A 17997-nucleotide genomic window follows, 5' to 3' on the forward strand; every position below is an offset into this window, starting at 1 on the left:
CCACATCATCTGGGATATGGGGTTCTCTTTGTGCGGCTTGGATTTCCCCCTTTGAGGCTGGTTCCCTGAGATTAAATTGCTAATGGATTTCCGTTTTTTTGTTTGTTTGTTTGTTTGTTTGTTTGTTTTGTGGCTATTAATAAAATGGCTATCTTTCGTGTGGAACATTTGGACGAGTTTTTGTTCTCATTCAGTTGACAAGTATGTACTGAGTGCCTATTATATGTCAGATACTGTGCTGAACATGTCTTAAATAAAGCTTAGCCAAATCCTTCCTTCCCCATCTCTTTTTCTTCCAGGGCTAAGGCTTGAACCCAAAGGCCTTATGCCTGCCTGCGAGGCAAGGACACTGTCTAACCCTGATTTTAGACAATTTCATTTGGATTTTTTTTTTTTGTCTCAAATACTCAACAACAAGGTTTTGAAACTCTTAATTGTCCCCAATATTTTCCATTAAAATTCCCGCTGACTGAGTTTCTCTTCTACCCGTAGTGAGACAATGGCGTAGCTATCAGCAGGTCCTCTTTCTTTTACATCTAGGAATGTGAAATGTAAAATAAAGGGGTACACTTATTTTTCCTCCTCCTCCTCTTGGCCAGTGTTCAACGTTGGCAATTTCATGCCTGCATACAGAGTTCGGTGCGAAATGCATAGCCGTGGTGATGTGCATAATGGTGGCATTTGTACAGATCTTGATGGATGATAGATAACTTGCTTTGTCTACGAAGCCTGCCGCTGGCCTGGAGATCGGATTGGACTGGAGACTCATTCTTTCAAACCAATACCTCAGAGAAACAAGTTTTAGTTTCCAGACCATCTAATGTAATACAAATAATAGCTTCTGTATGGATTTTGGGCTAACCTTACAGAGCACAATCCCATATTAATTGGCTTTCTATAATCCTTGATTTCAGATGAGAGAACAATTTAGACTATGTGTGTGTGTGTGTGTGTGTGTGTGTGTATTTGAGCCTGTGTATACTTGAAAATTAGCCCTTTTAAGATGAGAAATTCAATTTGCCCCAGGTGGTTTTGTTCTGAACCCTGTTTCCCAGGAGCCCCCACATGCCATTCCCAATTAACCCACTGGCAATGGGAGCTAAGTCTTTAGTGTTAGGGGCTCTTTGGGGAGATCCCAATGTGTGCCTCCAAGGGTTAAAGAAAAACCAAATCATGTGCAGACAGCATGCAATGTGTGACTTGCAGATGGGACTCTTGGCCCTCTGCCAGGGTTCACCGTGAATCTTTTATTGATCCTTTGGCATAATTTGGAATGCTGTTAGCACTATCAGATTATTTTTAAAAAATCCATAATGTTTGAACTTGACCATTTAGAGGAAGCTTCACTCATGAGAAATGGAGGCTACAATGAGATCTTAGGAGTTGTTGCGATTATTTGTTCAAGCATTTTATTCTTGGGGTTTAGACAGGGCTCGCTCATCTTGGCCAGCTTTTCTAATGCTTCCGAACGAACACTGAGCTTTCTACTGGCTTTCAGTGCTGAGCTTGGTGGTATGCTAAGTTAAGATCTTTGACTTTGGGTGTCAGCTAGCACATCATTTTTGACCAAGCTATTTTGTTCTTCACTAATCATCTCAGACCTTGTGCTCAGCACCCTTTTGGGGGACTCTCTGATCCTAGGAAGAGTGGCGTTCCATCTGTTCTTGGTCACTGTGGCTTTGGCACTGAAGGCAGAAACAGCAGCCTAAAGGCCAGCGGGAGCATGGCGCTCATTTTTGGCTTATCATATAATAGAGCGATCCTATACCCTGATATGGCAGATTTCTACCACTGGAAACACCTAGAGGGATGGCTCAAGATCTGCTGAGGACCATGTGAGAATGGCAGGGAGAGCCCTATTTGTTATTCACACCTTTAGGAACAAAGGCCAGGTCCAGGTGTCTTTGACTTGATTAAGTCCTTGCAGCCAAACAGATTCTCTTCTTTTTAATAAACCTTGGGTCCAAAATTTTTATGTATGCTTATTTTAATGTAACAGGATTCCAAGTACTGTGACCCGGACATGATGTTAGCTCCATTACAGAGCCTTTGCTTTGCCTGTGTGAGGCCTTCAGTTCCAGCCCTGAAGAAAAATTCTTAACCTATAATTATACGAGAAAAAAAAAAAGGCATTGTCTATGTTTGTAGCTAGCAATGCTGTATATATAATAGAAATATAATGTGAGCTGCACAGGCCATTTAAAATTTTCTGATAGGCACATTCCAAAAATAAGTGATTTTTTAAAAAGTCATATTTGGCCCAGTAATATGAACTATCATCATTTTCTGCTAAAATTAACATAAGAGTTATTAATAATGTATTCTGCCTCTTATAATTCAGGATCTAGGATATATTTTATGTGGAGTCACAACTACAGTGTTTGAAGTACTCCATGGTCGCAAGTGGCTAGTCCTTATTAGTGACAGGTGGCCTGCACGTTTTCCAGGTTTCTCTTGTCTTTTCCCCATATACGTCATGCATTACCACGTGGTTGTAGCTTTAAGATTGATGCTTTACCTGTTATAGGTTCTTACTATTGTAGCCCAAGCTGGCCTTGGACCTGTAGCCATCTTTCTGTCTCAGCTCCCAGGTGCTGGCATTATATGTGAGCTGTCTTCAGTGTTTCTCTTACTTCCTACCCAGGCATAATCTTTAATGTCACATTTACCCAACAGGTATTTGTGTCGCTCCAAGCGTCACTGCAGTCGGTGTCACGGAACTTTTGTCCTCTGTTATCATGAGCCTTAGACACGGGTGATCCGAGGACCCCGGCATCCTGCCAAGCTCCTATTACCAGCACTGGCTGCCGGGCCTACACCGCCAGGGCAGTATAGCCATAGCTGGCCATCGCCCTTGGTCTTTATCGGTATCAGCTCCTGCTCGCTTGCTTTAATTGATGATGTTGTTTTCTCTATTGTAATGGGAATGTGTGCAGAGGCCAGCGGATTTGGAAGATGCAGATTTCAGAGTTAAGACTTCTTTAAATCTTTTCAGTGGAGTTGCCAATATTAAGGGTTTCCCATGGTAATTCCTGTGCAAGCATCTCTCCATGTCTGATCTGCAGACAGATCACAAGAGTGGTGCCCTAAGGCCAGAACCACAGTCCTTTCTGGTCAGCCTGCTGGAACACTTTGCGATGGGGTCTTAGAGACATCCTTTGCCTTATCCCTTGAGTCATTCAGAAAATTCTGCTGGGTTAATGACTATGGTGATGAATGTCAAGTCAGTTGTACATATTCTGGTTCTAATTTCATGTTTTTTAAGATACTAAATGCTAATGAAAAGGTTGTATGTTTTCTTTCAGTTGTTAGATTCACACATGGAAAAGGGTAAAGGGGGGTAGCGGGGCTGGGGATGTCTCTTGGTTGATTGAGTGCTTGCCTGGCATGCATGAAACCCTGGGTTCAACTCAGAGCACAACATAAACCAGGCTCGATCCTCCGTGCCCTCAGGTGGAGGGAGGCAGGTGGGAGTTCAAGGTCATTCTTGCCTACATAGGGAATTAGAAGCAATCCTGGTCTACATGGTCTACATCCGTTCTCAAAGGGCAAAAGGAAACAAAATGGGAATGTTAATATGACATATGTATGCTGACTCATTATGACATATCCATATTCTATAATATTTCTTGTGTGGTGACTCCGAAAATCTAATGCTGCGGAGAACTTGGAATGAATTTTCCCGTATTTTCCAATCGTTCATAATGACTATCTTTCAATATAATCCTGTGATATGAAGGGTCCCAGTGACAGGCTTGTCATGACGCTTTATTATCCCCCCTCAGTAGTGTATAATGAATGCTAATATGGAGAAGTTAATTGCTGCTATTTTTAATTTAGGAAAGATCCTGAATATAAATTATATGGTAATCTTTGATTTTTTTTTCTTCTTCCCCTTCTGAAAGCCTCAGCACATAGCCCAGGTAAAGCACAATAGCTGGCACCGGGGTGACTTCAATTATGAACGCCAGGAGACGCTGACTATCAGCTCGGCAAGAGTTGACGATTCTGGAGTGTTCATGTGTTATGCCAATAATACTTTTGGATCAGCAAATGTCACAACAACCTTGAAAGTAGTAGGTAAATATCTCTATGGGAATGTATAAATTACGGGCAATAGTGAGAGGAGAAATTACTAGATAGTTTCCTTTTTATGCAAATGGGATTCTAAGAACCAATTCTTAGAATTTATTATCACTGAATGAATGAATGAATGAATATTATCCCCAGAGCTTCTTGGCAGCAGAACACAAAACCAGATCTTACCAGTTTACCCAAAAGACAGGAGAGAACTGTCACTGAAGTTCAGACCTGTCCTTCTGCAAGCAGAACATATACTGACTTTCCCTTACGTCTTGGCCCTTGCTACAGTGGTTCGAGTTTTGCAACGGTTTGAGTTTTGCAATGACCAGAGATGTTCTTTACAAGGCCTCAGAGATGTGTAGAGCATAGAGCCTGGGGTACTTCTCTGTCTTCTGGAACGTGCTGTGTGTCAGTTGTTGGCTCTAGTCCCTTTGTGGTCAGTGTTGAGTTGGGCTTCTCCAGCCCGTTTGCTCTTCTCTGGCTCTGTTCTGTAGCTCTCAAGTTCACCGATGGCTCTCACGGTCGGGAAAGCTGTGCTGGTCCTGGAGAGCCTCAGAGAAGGGTCTTCGGGTCTCCTCTGCCTTGGGTTCATCACGTCTGCTCTGTACAGTAATAGGTGTGGCTTTGGTCTTCTGGATGCAAGAAAGTCCACAAGTATTTATATTTGAGGCAACTACTTAAAAAGAGAAGCCGAGCGTAGAGTGTTCCTGTTATTTTTGATTTATCCAAATCAATAATAGTTTTCCCCCAAAATATTTCATTCATAGGGTTTGTTTTTGTTTGTTTTGATTTTTATCTTCTGTATGTTGTTTGTTTATACCTAATTTTTTTTTTTTTTTGCTTTCTGTCTTTATTGTAATCAATATGAAAGCCTTTTTAATGAAACCATTTTCTTGACGCTTGCCTTTGATAACACCCATGTAAGGGGGGGGGGTGAAGCTCATCTCTGTAAGCGGTAATAAAGCAAAACACTGCTTGCTTGCGTCCAATCCCTCACCCCGCCCTGATTTCAGTAATTTATGGAACAGAGCTCTGTGATTTTTTTTTTTCTCCTGTAGTAACCTCATAAAAATCTGGTGCTTCTGCCCAAGTTCTAATGGAAAGTCTCTCAACAGATGAACACAGAGAAGACACTTGCTTGTAATTACAGAGTCATCACACACAAAGTGTGCTCCTCTGTCCCCAACTGTGATCGTGAGCCATTTATTAATTTGAATAGAAGGCTATGCTTTTAAAATATTAAACTCCATAAGCACTAATTTGCTAAGTTGATTAGGGAGCATGTTGATATACCCTCTTCAGCTCCAGAAAGCAATTAGGAAGGATGTTTTGAGCATATTGTTGTATGTAATCGGATTTAAAAAAAATCCATTCATCAGTTTCCAAGAATTAGAAATGTGTGACTGGAAAGCTCTGTGGCTATGAAATCCGAATCTGGTTTTGTCGTGGGTCAGGACTGGGTTGTGGTGGGACAGGAGCAGGAAGAGACAAAAAGGCTGATTCCGTAGGGACTAGGATTGGAGTTCAGATCCAACATGGCATGGGTGAGAGAATGAGACTTTCTGACCATCTGAATATATATGCACATACATACATATATACATACACACAAACACACAGTGTACGGTGAAGGCATTCAACGTATTACGGGAATACATATAGGCTATAAAAATGTTACTATAGTGACACAAATAAGCATATCCACCATCTCCCACAGTTATGTTTTGGTTTTGTGTGTGTGTGTGTGTGTGTGTGTGTGTGTGTGTGTGTGTAAGAGCAGACAGAATCTGACCTGGGTTTAGGTTAGGGGCTTTTCTGCTTCTCTTTCTAATGTACTCCAGTTCTTCTCTGTATTTCTTCAGAGGAAACTGCCTCCAGCTCCCACCACGTTACAGATGAAATGAGACAGATTTTATGGGAGTGTCAGGCAACAGCGTTTAAACCTGATTAAAAGTTAATGTGCCACTAGTGCAGAAGCTCTTGAAAAAGAACTTTGTTATAATAGTTTTGTTAGCATTGCTTTTTTTTTTATGTTATGGTATCTAAGGTAGAGTCTTAATCCTTTTTGCATTGTAGAAGTCTAAGGCTCAGTTCCACTATGTAGCCTACCCCTCCTGTGTTGCCAGCCTTCTGTTTTATGACAAATACCTGACATACTTAAGGTTTAAAGAAGCGAAGGGTCACTTTGGCTCATGTTCTAAGTCTGTGGACTTGAGACAGCTCTGGAACATCATGGTAGGAATGGGGGGGGTGCAGAAGAGAGATGGTCACCTATGGCAGCCAAGAAACAGAGCAGCCAGAAATAGCCAGACGCAAGATAGGCATTCCCCTAGTGATCCATGTCCATCAAATAGCACCCCAACAATGTACATCCATTGATGAACTTAGGACCTTTATGATCAAGTCCCTTCCTACAAGTCCATTCACTAGCAACCAAGTCTTTAACACAGGGGATTCTTCATAGTCAAATCAGAACACCTATATTGGCAAGGAAAGGTTACAGAAAACCCAGGACTGCTGAAAAAAATATATATATACATACATACACACACACATATATGTGTGTATATGTGTGTGTATGTATATATGTATGTATTTATTTTAAATTAATTAATTAATTTATTGTATGTGAGTACATTGGCAATGTCTTCAGAAACACCAGAAGAGGCCATTGGATCTTCATTACAGACAGCTGTGAGCCATCATGTGGTTGCTGGAATTGCTAGGTATCAGGAAATGCTAGGTATCAGGACCTATGGAAGGGCAGTCAGTGCTCTTACCTGCTGAGCCATCTCTCCAGCCCTGATACACATATATACATATATATGTATATATGTATACATGTATATATATTTTAAATATACATAGTTTATTTTTATGTCATGCTCATTGATGCTTTGCCTGCATGTATATCTATATGAGAAGATCAGAAACCCTGGAATTGGATTTGCAGACAGGTGTGAGCTGCCATGTGGGTGCTGGGAATTGAACCTGTGTCCTCTGGAAGAGCAGAGGATTTATTCACTGAGCATCTCTCTAGCCGTGCTTACACATTTTATCTATGGTAACCTGACTTCTTTTGTGTTTGTGCAGTTATCTGAATATATGACCTTGTGAAGCAATACTGATTCTTTTAACATAGCAGGATCTAACAAACAAATAAAGCCCTTGTTGTAAAGAACGGCATCATCATCTGGGAGCCCCAACTCCAGTTTTTAGTTTGGATGATTTTTTTTCATTCCCCACTGAAAATAATAATCCTTTCAGATTGGTTCAGTAGAGAGAGGAAGGACACAGGATTGTGGTTTTGACCTTGAACCTTTAGGCAACCAAACAGCATTAAAAAAAATACCCAAAACAAACAAACAAAAACCCTACAATGATAACCTTCTATGTATACATAGATAACTACAAAGTTAGTAAAAATTTGCAATACAGTTTAAGCACTTGAAAGTGAAATGGAACAAACTCTAACTTGGTGTGGCTGCTTCTTAAAGAGTTGAGTATTTTGCTTATATTTTTACATATGAGTTTTCATTATACAATTTTATTCATATTCTTATTCTCCCCCTTAAAATGTATAGAGACTCTAAAAAAAGCAGCCACTCTTGGCTTCTCTTAGACCCATGTTTAAAGCTAGACTTTGCCTATAATAGCTCTGGATCTAAACATAAATCATCAATTTCATCTATAAATTAGAGATTACAAGTATTGCCTATAAATTGGAGTAACCACTAAATCTCTAACCTGGGGCTGGGAGGTGGCTTAGTGGGCAGGAATGCTTGTTCTACCCACGAGGAGCTGAGTTCAAATCCGCCGCACTTATCTAAGAGACTGAGCATGGTTGCCTGTGACTAATTCCAAGACTAGGGGACAGAGATTGCAGATCCTGAGAGCTCCCTGGTCAGCCATCCTTCCTGAAATGGTGAATTTCTGATTCAGTGGAAGACCCCTGGAGTTCTGTCCTAGTTCCAGGGATAGCTCTGGCTGTCCTGGAACTCCTCCTGTAGACAAGGCTGGCCTCAAACTCAGAGATCTGTCTCTGGAGTGCTGGGATTAAAGGTGTGTACCACCACCACCCAGCTAGTCTCCGTACTCTAATTGTGCATGTACTATAGACATTGACAACACGCACACACACACACACACACACACACACACACACACACACACACACACTTGCAGAAAACCCATAACCTGCTTTTCATCTATAAATTAGAAGCTACAGCTCTCTGTTCCAGAATGATTGTAAGCATAAATGTCATAATTATTAAATGAAATGTGTGCTAACGTGCCTGAGGCAGTTCTTGGCACATAGTAAGCACCATCCCCTAAATGGTAGCTATAAAAATAAGATCGGCAATTACCTTATTGCTCTTTTTCAAGCTCGCTCTTGGATTATTACATAACCACGTCCAAGGCTGTACTATTTACTTCACCAATGTTCTGTCATGTCAAGAGTTATCGAAACCCGTGCAAATAGTACTTTGTGCATCTCTTAACCCATTTTAAGAAGAGTTCTCAAATGGAAATTATAGGATTTAGACTTAAAATAGATAATTTAAAAAAAGAAACTCTCGATTGCTAACTGGTTCTGAGACGTAGCATGCCAGTTTGTCACGTGTGGTTCCCTGCGCTTCTTCGAAACACACTCGAGATCCTTGGGTTTATTTTAAATTAGTTTTGCTATTTTTGATAAATGGAGAGTGCCATCCATATTTTAATGACTGGTTTAGCTAAACAGTCCTTCTCCCCTAGTTTAATGTCCTCTTTCCCAGTACCTTAATTCAAATTCGCCCTTTGCGATATTTTCCTTTTCTCACCTCCCAAAAGCACCCACCCCTCTCCCCACTAAGCGGTAAAAGCCCAGTTTTCACATTAAAGCATTGTCTGACGGATGACCCACGATGCGCTAACAGACGACACTCAGTACGGATGGGCGGGCTAGCCATTTTCTTCAATACAAAATGATATTCTATCACTTTTTGGAGCTTGTTCTTGCCTTGACTCGGTGGTATCCTTTTACTACATCTGTAATTCTTCTGGGCCTAGGCGGGGGCTATTTAATAAAGTATCCTGAACATGAACCTCACAATTGTGGAGGCGAGCGGGTGTAGAGACACTTACAGGGAACCGCTAGCAAGGCCGCCGTATACATCCGGGGCTCAGTGTGTGCCCTGCCTCACCCCGGAGATGGCAAAGAGCAAAGGCGGCTGACGCACATCTTCTCACGGGTGCCAGTCAACACTGGAAGCCGTCATTTGCCACCATTTCTGTGACTCTTAAGTTGACCTTGCATGCTCTTGTCAGTTGTGGATACTGACTGCTGTCTTAACTCTGTTCCGATTAGAAAAAGGATTCATCAACATCTCCCCTGTGAAGAACACTACAGTATTTGTAACCGATGGAGAAAACGTAGATTTGGTTGTTGAATACGAGGCCTACCCCAAACCCGAGCACCAGCAGTGGATATATATGAACAGGACCTCGGCTAACAAAGGGAAGGATTATGTCAAATCTGATAACAAAAGCAACATCAGGTAAGAAGGGGACCTGTGCCCGGCTCTCCCCGCAACCTTCCCGGGCCATGGTTTGGTGACCCAGCAATGAGTGGGAAGATGCCACATTGAGGAAGGACATCTGGGGCTTCCTCTGTGTCCTCGGCCAACAATTCCGTTTTGTTGTGAGTTTAGAATGTTCCCACCACATGTTTGGACGTGTGCCGACTCCGCGTCTCATTTGGGATGTGGTGGGTTACTTTTCTCTTAGTTTTAAGGGTAACCCAAAGCAATGACTAGCATATCTTCAGGACACAATAGTTCTCCTTAGAAAGAAAGGGGAGTTAGTATTGTTACTACTTTAATTAAATCTCTGGGGCAACTATGCATCACCATGCTTCCGGCCGGGTGATTGATTGTGGTTTTTTTTTTCTTTAGATCTCTTATTAAATCTTCAAAACATCGTAATTACAATAATAGCAGTCATGATACCTTGTGTGCTTTCGTCTGTTTCTGTCATCTGTACCTTACACACAGCTGCACACACCTTAGATGTAGCATTTGATTTATTTATTTTTTTAAACTTAACTTATAGTTGTGTAGATATGTAATGGTGCAGGGACACAGCGCACCCCTAAGTGTTCGTGAAGGTCGGAAGACAACCCTTGGGAGTGAGGTCTCTCCTTCCACGCTTACCTGCAGACTCAGGAGCTGTGCTGAAGGCACCTTTATCATCTCACTGACGCCGTGGCACTCTTTGTGCCCCTATCTTTGTGGAAGAGGAACCCAAGGCCCAGGCTTGGTGATGTGACCAAGATCAAATGACTCATAAGGGGCTGGAAACTGGGCAGAGTCTGTTAGTCCATTCAGGAGCTTCTGCTGACCATTGGATGAACATGAGAGAGAGCTGAGGCGCCCTTAGCTTGGGGTTTTGCATGCATTTGTCTAAAAAGGCTCAGGTCCCTAGAAGCCTATCCTGAGACAGGAGGTCAGGGGTTGGGGTTGCTAAAGGAAAGCTATGAGGAGTCAGGAAACCAGCTGAGAAAGGACCTTGGGGAATTCTCCATTGAGCTTTCCTGTACCTGGCCACTCGGGATCACCCTTGGCTGAAGGTGATAGAGGTGAAGCATCCCCAACAAGGGTCTGTGGGGACATGGGCATAGGCCGTAGAAGACACGCAGGACGGAGGAGCTTGCCCGAGAAGCTGAGACTAGAACATTCGATCTGTCTACCGATGGGGAGAGGAGAGTGAGCAAGGCCACTTGAGTGTGGGCAGTCGGGCATGGCCTGCTCAGGAGATCTATCATCTAGAGCTCACACTAGCTTAAGGATTGCATAGTGTCCCTCCATCAGCCGTCCTGTAGGTCCCTGAGTAGAACAGATACTTGCATAACAAATACACCTGGGGACTCTGGGACAAGAAGCCAGGGAGTAAGAAGAAAACTAAGAGAACTTGACAGGAAGAAGCAAGGCAGGGGACAGTGGATGAAGGAGTTGGTGTGGATCCCAAGGTCTAAGTGTCAGCGTGAAAGTCGAGGGTGTGTGCAGGCTACTGAGCTATGGGTTCCCAGAACAGAGGTCAAGGCGCTGCTACAGGTAGGCAGAGGAGGAAGTGGTCACGAAGGTAGCCTGGGACTGTGGCTTGGCTTGCTTATTTCTGTGTCTTCCTAGGTAGGCCTTTGTTCCCCAAATAGAGTGCTCTGTGTGTGGTGTGTGTGTGTGGAGTGTGTATGGTGTATATGTGTATGTATGTGTGTGTGGATATGAATGTGCATGAAGTGTGGGTGTGTTGAGTGTGTGTGGAGTATGTGTATGAGTGTGTGTGTAGAGTGTGTATGAGAGTGTGGAGTGTGTGTGTGTGTGTAACACTGAATTAAGTGATTCATCGATATTTCTCCCTAAATAGGTATCTCTTTCCAAGTAGAAACTGACAGAGACGTGCACTCCAGGACAGACTCTCTACAGGGAGTTGATTTATTGTCCTTCCTTTGTAGATATGTGAACCAACTTCGCCTGACCAGATTAAAAGGCACAGAAGGAGGCACTTATACCTTTCTGGTGTCCAACTCTGATGCCAGTGCTTCCGTGACATTCAACGTTTACGTGAACAGTAAGTAAATCGCCGGGCTCCTTATCTTTTTATTTTGTGTTATTGCACGCTGCAGCCCGTGGGTCTAACAGCTGCAGAGCTGCGTTGCTTGTGTACTATGTAAATAATGTTTCATGATAATTTTGACCTTAACAAAGACCTCGTGGTTTGGTGGTTGGAAGAGAAACCAATTCCCTGCCCTACATTTCACTGGCCACATGACCTTGTTGAAGTGCTGTGGATTTCTGAGGGCCGCCTTGGAAGTCAACAGAGGAGCCAGAGAGGCCCAGCTTAGCGATTGTTTAAGAGAAAGTGTATTATTATTGATTGTTCAACTGGAGAGCCAGATGTTGAATGGTGCTGGCATTTGCCATTGGGGAGGGGGAGGAGAGAGAGAGAGAGAGAGAGAGAGAGAGAGAGAGAGAGAGAGAGAGAGAGAGAGAGAGAGAGAGAGAGACTGTTAAGCCCTGACAAGAATTTTCTCTTACTTGAGCTTTCTCTCTTCAGCCTGTGATATACCATTTGTGTTTAAGATTGTTCTCCCACTATGATGGATGTGCTATTGACCCAGCTCAATGGATCACCCCTGAGTATTTTAGCAGGACCTGGGGAGCAGGCAGCAGGTGGTTTGGTGGAGTTGTCTGTAGTCATGGGAACCTCAAAACCTCAATACCAAAGCCTTGCATTGCTATGGTTCTTAGCAGCAAGGCAAGGGTGGGGGGTGAGGATGGGGGAAAGCTATGCAAGCAGGAGTCAATCCTTGCTGCGGCTTCTGCCAAGTACAGGGCTTCTCCTTGGCTCTGTTCTGGGTGCAGCCACACTGGCAAGGAGTGGAGGACACCATTCTATCTCCTAGAGTACTCGGGAAGATGGTCCGATAAGTAAATGCTAGAATTATCCATCTTGCGTGCGGGTCTGGGGAAAGGGAACGTTCCCGTGATAGTTGTTGCTGTGAGAGAGTGCACAAGCAGCTTGAGGGGGGCGGGGTTCGGTTCTTGCTTGCAGGGAATATAGGCCATCTTAACAGCGAGGGCATGGCTTTGGGGTTTGGTCTGGGCAGTGGGAGCATACAAAACTCGTTCACCTCATGACTAATCAGGAAGTGGAGAACTGAAGCTGGAAGCCAGGCTACAACCCACAGTGGCCTGGCCTGCCTTGCTAACCTCTTCTGCTAGCCACGCCTCCTGCCCTGAAGGTTCCATGCTCCGGATACTTCAGATCAAACCAGAATGGACGCCCTACAAAACGAGCTTAGGAACTGGACAGTACACGGGACTCTAAGCGGGTTGTAGATGGCTGGAGTGGGCGGAGGCAGGGGGAGTGTCTTCCCTCCCTAGAGCAGCATATCTGCAGTGGTTTCAGGTATATCTCTCCCATGAGTCCCTGTCTTGCTGTGATAGCCGTTTGGGTGCGGTCAGATCCATTTGTTAGGTGAAAAAGACTCAGCTAGTAAAGCCCTACTCTGGTTGGCTTTTTTATTGCAGTCTAGGGTTGCTTGGCCGTATCAGTATTTCTAGAAATGTGCTTCCTGATTAAGATATATCAGTCAGGGTTCTCTGAAGGAACAGACCTGCTAAAGCGCACGTGCATGTTCGTGTGCACACAGGTACACACACAGAGGCACACACACACACACACACACACACACACACACACACATAGAGAATTATTAGATTGGCTTACAGAATGTCATCAGTGTAGCCCAGCAATAGCTGTCTCATTCGGTCCACCAGGCTGAATGTCTCAGGAGTCCCAATCTGATGCTAGAAGGGTTCCTAGAGAGCCCTGGTCTTGGGTCCGCATTGGAATCCTGAAGAAGGCCCAGACTGAGGGAGGGCTTTCCTGCTACAAATAATCCGATCAAGAAAATCCTTCAGAGGAGTGCCCACTGCTTGGGTTCTAGTTGATTCCAGAAGCAGTCAGGTTGACAACCAAGACTAGCTACCCAGGACATCAGTATGCGTTTGAGCTGCGTGTCAGGGTACATGCCTTTGATCCCAGCATTCTGGAAGGTGGAGAGAAGTGGATCTCTGTGAGTTCAAAGCCAGCTTGGTCTAGTCAGTGTCAAGGGAGAGAAGTGTCACAGGCCCATAATTAAGTACTTTAGTGTTGCTAACTCTCCCAGAGTCCTTTATCTATTGATGTATATCCTATACTTCCTTAAAAGGGTGTGTGTGTGTGTGTGTGTGTGTGTGTGTGTGTGTAGTGGTGGTGGTGCCAATGATCTCAGGCTCTGGACCACAGAGCTCCTCCCTTCCAAAGGAAATGTTAATTAATATTTCTGTCCCTGAGAACAGTTTTGATTATTTGGTATCTCATTGGCCCTCAATTCAAATATTTCTAGATTAATTCAGATGTTAATCAAGGGAGCTTAATATATTACACATGGGCAAAATTACCTACTTCTGAAAACCGTAATAATTCAACTAATTTAAGAGACGACCGTAGGCAAATCAGGATCTTTGCAAGCATAATGTGCAAAATTGTTCATGCAAAACTTGATTCTGAGTGTAGTAGGCCCCTCTTACCTACCTTCGCCAACACCCTAATCCATGGTAGACCAGTACTCCCAGAAAATACAGTACGAGCCAGTTACTACAAAGGTAAAATAAACAAACAGGTGGACACTGTGTCAGGTTTTGTTGGGCACTCAGATTGCTCCATCTGAGTGCCACCAGTAGCAAGTGGGTCCATGGGACCCCTGAGAAGCTCGTCATGTTACTGTTAGCCTGGCCTCCGGGCCCTCCTTTCCCAGGGTGTTGTCTGCCACTTGGGCATGAGACACTGATACTTCCAACTTTTCTTTCTGGGGGCAGAATTGCTGTCATTTGAATTTTGAGGTTGTCTTGTCACCCAGCAGGGTCAGTTCTGATCAAGTCTGCTAGGGACACTGCTACCTTCCAAAGTGATCCCCACCCCCGCCAGGAGGGGCCTCTTCTATAGTCGAGAGTTTTGTGCTCTGACAAGCACCTAGCCATTGATGGGATGCCTTGTTCGTCATTCTGGGAGGGAGGAGGATGGGGCAATGGGCTCTGCCCTCCGAGATTAAGCTTTTCAGGGAGGCTTTTCATTTCTGTCAGTTTCTTGCAAATGCTAAGTTGACAAAAGCTGTTCGTTTCACTCACAGGGCACATTGGATTTACAAATGGCTTTGACAGTGAGCATATTTGTTCAAACTGTCCGCCTCTTGTGAGGCATGTCCCAGTCTCTGTACTGTTATAGTCCACAGTATTATGGGTTTATGTTTCTTTCTTTTAATTTATTTATTTTGCATTGGACTTAAAGTCAAAGGCTGGGGATGTGGCTCAGTTGGTAAAACGCTGGCCTGTCAAAGCTCCAGCATTGCACAAAGGCAAGCCTAAGCATGGCGGCCTGTGCTTAGATCCCCAGGCAGGAAGGTCAGAAGTTCAAGGTCATTCTAGGCCACGTGGTGAGGCCGGCCTGCTATGTTTGGCCTTGTTTGAACCTGTCGCTAACAAGCCACCAAACAAAAGTGTTTTAAAATCAGAACCTTGGGACTCATCGTGTCCGTGTTGCCATCACGGGGTAACAGTGACAGTTATGGGTAATTCTATGCATGGTTTATTCTGTAAATAAGCTTAGCCTCCAGGGGGAAGGGAATTATGTATTGCAAAAATTAGAATTAATAAAAGTCAAGGTAATAAATGCACCGGGTTACACAGAAATTCAGGCTCCTTAGTGACATGATGCATAATTGCTTCCCAGATTCAGTGCTAAAGAAATGCTAATGCACGGCCCTTGATGTGGAGTGGTCTAAAGGCGTCAAGAGTCCATGTGTTTTGAAAATATCTCGAGTAGATTTCAATGTAGTCAGTGTGGGGGTAGGGGGCTAATTCCTCCTGTAGGAGACTTGAGGATTTCATTAAAATAAAAACAAAGCCTCGATTTTTTTCCCCCTCCATTGAATTTGCATTACTGTAATTCCTCCTGGGAGTGCTTATCCAAGGTGTACATAGAAGTTGAATTCTTAGCTCTGAAAAGTCGGTGCCCTTTGGGAAAACAGTGATGCATGTGAAAACTGCTGAAAGCGTGTAATTGTAAAACTCCAAACTTTGCCCCAACCATGCTTCCTCCATGAGGCATGTCTCTCCCAGATTCCTCTCGATATTGGGGGCAAAAATCCCATCTGCCAGCCGTGTGACAGCCCGTAGTGCTTATTGCGCCCCTCTGGTGGTGCTTGCTATAGTACCCAGGTCAGACAGTTCCGTGTCAGCCAGATCTAAAATCAAAGGCCATGTGCTTCCTCACTTGGCTTTTGGGCTTTTCCTCTCATCCCAGTCTGTTTTTTTTTTTTTTTTTTTTTTTTTTTTTTTTTTTTTTTTTTTGGTTAAAGGACAGACTTTCTAAAGGGCAACCAATAAAGTAAATCTCTTTATAAATCTATTGTGACTTCTTAATCTCAAATATCCATGTGACTTGTGGAGTTATTTATATAATCACTGGAGGACATGATGCTTGCTCTCTAACACTAGTCATCTTTAGACCTCTGAATTGTCTTAAATCTTTGGACAGCATCTGATAGCATTTGCAAATCAGCTTTAGGAATTTAAATATGTGGTATAGAAGGGTCATCAATAGCTCTTCCTCCATCCCTAAAGGGACTACTTCAGTGACAGACCTCAGCCACTGAGGAGGGCTGCTGAGGTGCACGGGGATGGGGACAGGAAGGGCTCGCCTTCCTCATGGTGCTTGCATAGAACTGACTTGTCTTCACTTAGACTTGGGCGCCCACTGATGGCTTGGTCCACCCCGCATTGACTGTCAGTATCACCAGCTTCTCTCTATTTATGGAAGGTTGCTAACAGGGCACCAGAAACAACTTAAGGAAATGCCCAATAATGGATTATTTCTAAATCATTGCATCAAATAATTAAATCCTGCTGTGGTAGTCACTCGATTATTTATAGACCCTGCAGTACACCAAAAATCAGCCCAAGTAATAAATCACCCGGAATGAAGGTTCTTGATGAGAAAGTTCCCCTTTGACCGCATTTGCAAAGTCCAGGCTGCTTTTGATGTATTTTGGGGGTCACTGATAGCTAAATCTGGTTACAGATGGCTAATGCCCGGCTAAGGGGAAGTCACTATATGCCGGGCAGCCTGCATGTGAATCACATGGCCAGTCCACTTGCCAACACTGAAGGTGGACCTGTCAAGCCAGCCGTGTAGACAGCTTCAGACCCCCTGCCAGCCATCTGGGTTGTCCACCTGGCTGGAATCGCAGGGTCCTTTCCCAGTGTGAACGTGTAAGAATGGCTTCCTGCCTTCAAGGGCTGCTCGGTTTGGGGTCTCGGAGGGAGTATGCCCTTGAAGAGCCTTATTGAGCAATGAGAGCTCTTTGCAGAAGGAGATATTCTCCAACCACCTAGCTTCTTGGTTTCTGCTTCTGTCGTCTTCCCTTCTCCTCACTGATTGATTACTGATGGGATTGAACTCTCAGGCCTCTGAATACCTCCTGCCTCTGAGCTGTGTTCTCAGCATCCATGTTTATTAAGGATTGGGGGTGGGGGGAGGGTTAAGATTTTCCTAACAAGTGTGTGTCCAAACTGTCATGTTTGAAAAACCCCAGTGCGTTTCTCTGTGGGGTTTTGTTTGAAAAGGTTTTTGCCTCTCTAGTGCTGCTTTGAGGCTTGGTCCAGGAGGGCGTCGTTTAGATTCTGAAATAATAGAGAGTTGGGCTTCGTGGAGCCCTGACTATTGACTTGCTTTTCGGACGCGGTGGGGCTTCCACGGATGCTGGAATGTAGTCTGTCCTTGTAACTTGGCCATCCTGTTCCATGAGGATCTTCAAGGGCAGATTCACGCCAAGCCTCCTGAAGCCGAGTTGTCCCTGAAGGCAGGCAGCCATTCTTCTCACACTGGTCAAGGACCCTGAGATGCCAGCCAGGTGGGCGATCCAGATGGCTGGGTGATCAGGCCTAGATGGTCTGAAGTAGTCTACATGGCCATCTTGACAGGTTCACCTTCACTGTTGGCAAACGGGCCATACACAGGCTGCCTTGCAATGTAGTTGGCCGTATGTATGTATTTCTAAATTCAACCCTTTCATACTTCAGAAGTTAGGTTTGGTAAACCCAGAAAATGTCGAAGCAAAAACGAAAAGCAAAATTTATGTTTACTGTCCGAAAGTTTTTTTTTCTTTTGACATTTCATTGCTTCCCATTGCTAATACCCCTCATTTTGTATCTTTCCGGCCCACTCTCACAGGCGCATGTGCATGTGCAGGTGCACGTGCATGTGTGCGCGGACACGCATGTTTCTAAGAGGCCACGTTTCTCTGGGGCCATCAGCCGGATGCTCTTATAG

The 17997-nt window shown here is 44.1% G+C and overlaps 1 protein-coding gene across 4 annotated transcripts in view; it reads left to right on the top strand.

Moving 5' to 3' along the window:
* Positions 1-17997, top strand: part of Kit (KIT proto-oncogene receptor tyrosine kinase) — an 81736-nt gene that overhangs the window by 36427 nt on the left and 27312 nt on the right. For all 4 annotated transcript variants that reach the window (NM_001122733.1, NM_021099.3, XM_017320687.2 and 1 more), the window contains exons 5-7: positions 3906-4080; positions 9434-9623; positions 11576-11691. In NM_001122733.1, coding sequence (NP_001116205.1) covers positions 3906-4080; positions 9434-9623; positions 11576-11691 — 481 coding nt within the window. The remainder of the gene's footprint in view (positions 1-3905; positions 4081-9433; positions 9624-11575; positions 11692-17997) is intronic.

The sequence above is a fragment of the Mus musculus genome, chromosome 5, assembly GCF_000001635.26.
Source record: "Mus musculus strain C57BL/6J chromosome 5, GRCm38.p6 C57BL/6J".
NCBI lineage: Eukaryota > Metazoa > Chordata > Mammalia > Rodentia > Muridae > Mus > Mus musculus.